General features: G+C 38.3%; 1 protein-coding gene across 1 annotated transcript in view; it reads left to right on the top strand.

The window, feature by feature from the left end:
- The window catches only part of grin1b (glutamate receptor, ionotropic, N-methyl D-aspartate 1b), a gene marked incomplete in the record, with an annotated part of 49,395 nt that overhangs the window by 35,495 nt on the left and 9,730 nt on the right, over nt 1–4,170 (top strand). Inside the window, 4 exon segments of the mRNA XM_014022811.1 lie at nt 880–1,037; nt 1,115–1,276; nt 1,364–1,473; nt 1,557–1,702. Of these exon segments, the coding sequence (XP_013878265.1) occupies nt 880–1,037; nt 1,115–1,276; nt 1,364–1,473; nt 1,557–1,702 (576 nt within the window).

Below are 4,170 nucleotides of genomic sequence, written 5' to 3'. Positions count from 1 at the left end.
CACACACACACACACACACACACACACACAGACTTGAAAGATTAATTTTATTATTTTAAATGTCCAAGACTCAGTTCTGATTAATAAATATACAGGTTGTATTAATATCCAGCTGGTCAGAACCCATTGATTTGTATGAAAAAACACCTGTGAAGAGCAAAATACTTGATTTAAGCACTGTTTTAATCATTTAAATTAGTTATCTATTTTGAATTTCCACAACTATAAAATTCACAATTTCCTCAGCTTTATTTTGAACCATAGTTTGTAAAAATCGAGCAAGAAATAATGAAGTTATAAGAGTTTTTCATCAGAGTGACACCTCACAGTCCATTGACCTCCATTCATTGTGTTGAAGCTCCTCAGTGCAGAACAGAGCTCCAGTGTGAGCACATCTATGTAGCAACAAGCTAGCCACGCCCAATCCAGTAATATATATCAATGGCGACAACACACTAGCTTAAAGTTAAAAAGGTTAGCTCAAAGATCCAAAATGTTGTCTATAATTTAAGAGAACTTTTGAAAAATAGATTTTTAATCTGAACATTTTATTTTCCTGTTTAAATAAAGGTTAAATGTAAAGAATGTTGTAAGGAGCTAGCTACAAATAGCAAAATGCTAACTAAAGTAGCATAAGAAGACAAAAATAGAGCCACTTTATTTACATAGATTTTCCCATTAGAAAAACATCTAAAATCTATAAAGTAAAAGATTGTGTAGAAGTGTTAAAAGGGATGAGCTGATCTACAGGTGTGACACACCTAGCTTGAACGCTCAGGTGAAGCTAGCTAAAAGAGACTCCTCTGTGGAGTTCTCAGTCTTAATTTTCCATCGGGATCTGTTAGGGTGGGTTTGTGATGATGTTCTCCGTGCTTCCAGCTGCGTAACCCATCAGATAAGTTCATCTACGCCACAGTGAAGCAGAGCTCGGTGGATATCTACTTCAGACGGCAGGTGGAGCTGAGCACCATGTACCGGCACATGGAGAAACACAATTACGAGAGCGCCGCCGAGGCCATCCAGGCTGTCCGAGACAAGTAGGCAGCAGATCCAAGGTGTGTCCTGCCTGTCCCGCTCTGCACGCCTAATGTCTTTGCTCCTCCTCCTCCTGCAGTAAGCTGCACGCCTTCATCTGGGACAGCGCCGTGTTGGAGTTCGAGGCATCGCAGAAATGCGATCTGGTGACGACTGGAGAGCTTTTCTTCCGCTCCGGGTTTGGGATCGGAATGAGGAAAGACAGTCCGTGGAAGCAGAATGTTTCTCTGGCTATTCTCAGGTACCAAACTTTGTAACCATCACTGACCAGTCGTTACCTCTTAGGCTCCGCCCACTGATGCCCCGCCCACTATTCCTGTTCCCACAGTTCTCATGAAAATGGCTTCATGGAAGACCTGGACAAGACGTGGGTTCGTTACCAGGAGTGTGACTCCAGGAGCAACGCGCCCGCCACCCTCACCTTTGAGAACATGGCAGGTAGGAAACAGGCCCCGCCCCTAAGTTATTACTCCATATAAAAGATGGCTCGGTGTTTGACCCTCATCACCTGTTCTTCCCAGGTGTGTTCATGCTGGTGGCCGGCGGCATAGTCGCAGGGATCTTCCTCATCTTCATTGAGATCGCCTACAAACGTCACAAAGACGCCCGCAGGAAACAGATGCAGCTCGCATTCGCTGCCGTCAACGTTTGGAGGAAGAACCTGCAGGTATGTAGCTTTACTTTATTTTACTTCACATAACGCAATCTTATTTTACACTGTTACTTTACTTTTTTATGACATTATACTATTTCCTAACATTACACTGCTTTGTTAGACTGTTGTCCTTTTTGCTTCAAATAATTGTATGTATTGTTACATTACTTTATGGTATGTTAATTTACTTTTTAGTTAATATTATTTTACAGTTTTACTTACATTGAATGCAGTTTCTTTACATTACGTCACATTACTTTCTTGTGTTTTTTATGTGTCTGTGATTGCATTACTTTGCTTTGTTACTCTAAATTACTTTGTTTGATTATGTTTATGTATGGTTTTATTACCTTACCTTTTGTTACTTTATATATAGTATGCTATTATTTGGATTATGTTACATTACCAATATATTACTTTACTTTCTGCTACTTTATCTTAGTTTATTTCACATTTACAGACTTTACATTGTTGTTTTAAGTTACTTTGTTACATCGTTTTATTTACTTTACTTTGTTAGGTTTTACCCTACTTTACATTACTTTATTTTATATTACTTTACATTGTTATGTTTTCTTACTTTACTTTACATTATGTTATGTTTTGTTACTTTACAATACATTATTTTATATTACTTTACATTATGTTTAATTACTTTACATTATCTTAGGTTTTACCCTACTTTACATTACTTTATTTTATATTACTTTACATTGTTGTGTTTTCTTACTTTACTTTACATTATGTAATATTTTGTCACTTTACAATACATTATTTTTTATTACTTTACATTATCTTAGGTTTTACCTACATGACTTTATTTTACATGACTTTACATCTTACTTCACTTTACATGACTTTATTTTAAATTACTTTACATCATGTTATGTTTTGTTACTTTACTTTATTGAAGCTTTTGTGTCGAGCACCTCTGACCTGCTTGTTTTTTTTTTCTGATCTGCTGTTTTTGTGAAATGTTGAAACAGTTTTGTTTTGAAACCTGGACTGAATGTTGTGTTGAGGTTGGTAGTTTGTTTCCAGGGTGTTTTTGTCATTTGAGGCAGGTTGAAGGCAGCAGGTTAACAGACATTATTGATGAAATGGTTTGGATTCAGTTCAGTTTATTTACAGCAGCAGGTCACAACTGTAGAAAAATCAATCTAAGGTGCCAGCAGATTGTGTTGGATTGTGTTGGTTTGTGTTGGATTGTGTTGGTTTGTGTTGGATTGTGTTGGTTTGTGTTGGATTGTGTTGGATTGTGTTGGTCACTGAAGTGTCTGTTGGTGAATCTTTGCTGCAGCAGGAAAGAGAAATCAGTCATCCAGATCATTTCCTGCTTTGTTGATCTGATCCAGCTCGACTGTGTGACGCAGCTTTGATTTGTACGTTTCTTTTTTTGTTCTCACATCAGTTTAGTCGATCTTGTTTAACAGTCAGCAGAATAAACATTGTTTATATCCAAAAACCTTTAGCACTGAACTGTCATTTTAGTGGGAAAAAAAACAATTATCCAAAGGTTTGTATTTGACAACTCCTTTTTTTTTTTCAGTTTAGCTAAATGTTTCAAAATAAAAGTATTTCATTAGGTGTAAAAGTAATATCTGCTCATAATTTATGTAAATCTTTGATTCTTAAACTGTTTATAGTAAAACATACAGTAAATATATACAGTATTTAATATTTCTTTTGTTCTCTTCTGAGTTTTTCATGTTTCAGTTGGTAAAAGTGAAGAAGTTGTCTCTAAGTGAAGAGTTCTGACCTGACCTGGGGTCAGCCTGACCTGCGTTTCCTGTTCAGCTTTAATGAGCTGGTGTTTCTGCAGACTGACCCCAGCTCAGGTCAGAGGAATCACAGAGCTGAGCTTCTCTGTCTTCATTCTCATCACAGTTTGTCTCACGGCTGAAACACGTTTAGTTTTTAACGGTTCTGAACAGTTCTGCTCAGTTTGAGACGAGGCTCTGTGAACCACAACCTGCTGATGATCAGATGCAACGTTTCTTCAGAGCTGTCTGGTTCTGCTGACTTCAGTGCGCTTCTCAAAGAGATTAAAAGATCAGCCTAAAAATATGGTTCCCAGAGATGTGAAAAGGGAGCGGTGGTTCATTAAAGCATGGGAAACAGAGCTGGTTCTGTTCTGCTGCAGTTTGTTGTTTCAGACGTTCTCCTCGTCGGCAGGTGAGCGCAGCCTCCTGACACAAACACATTAATAACCAGCAGCGTTCGCCTGGATTAGCATTTCAAACGCCCGCTGCCACGGGCTAACGGCTAACGCGGGATGATTAGCACTTCACACGGCTGCGTCTGCAGAGGCAGCAAAACAGAAAGCATCGTCGACCCAAATCACACGGTCCAGTCTGGATCCGGTTGTTTCTGACGTTGTACTGTAAGAAATACGTGTTTTAATATGGTATGTCCGAATAAACAGGATTCAGCTGGATTTCTTGTTAAAAACTTTACTTCAGTCCTCTGACTCCAATCAG

This window comes from Austrofundulus limnaeus, unplaced genomic scaffold (assembly GCF_001266775.1).
Source record: "Austrofundulus limnaeus strain Quisiro unplaced genomic scaffold, Austrofundulus_limnaeus-1.0 Scaffold343, whole genome shotgun sequence".
NCBI lineage: Eukaryota > Metazoa > Chordata > Actinopteri > Cyprinodontiformes > Rivulidae > Austrofundulus > Austrofundulus limnaeus.
This window is presented reverse-complemented; position numbering and strand designations above follow the sequence as displayed.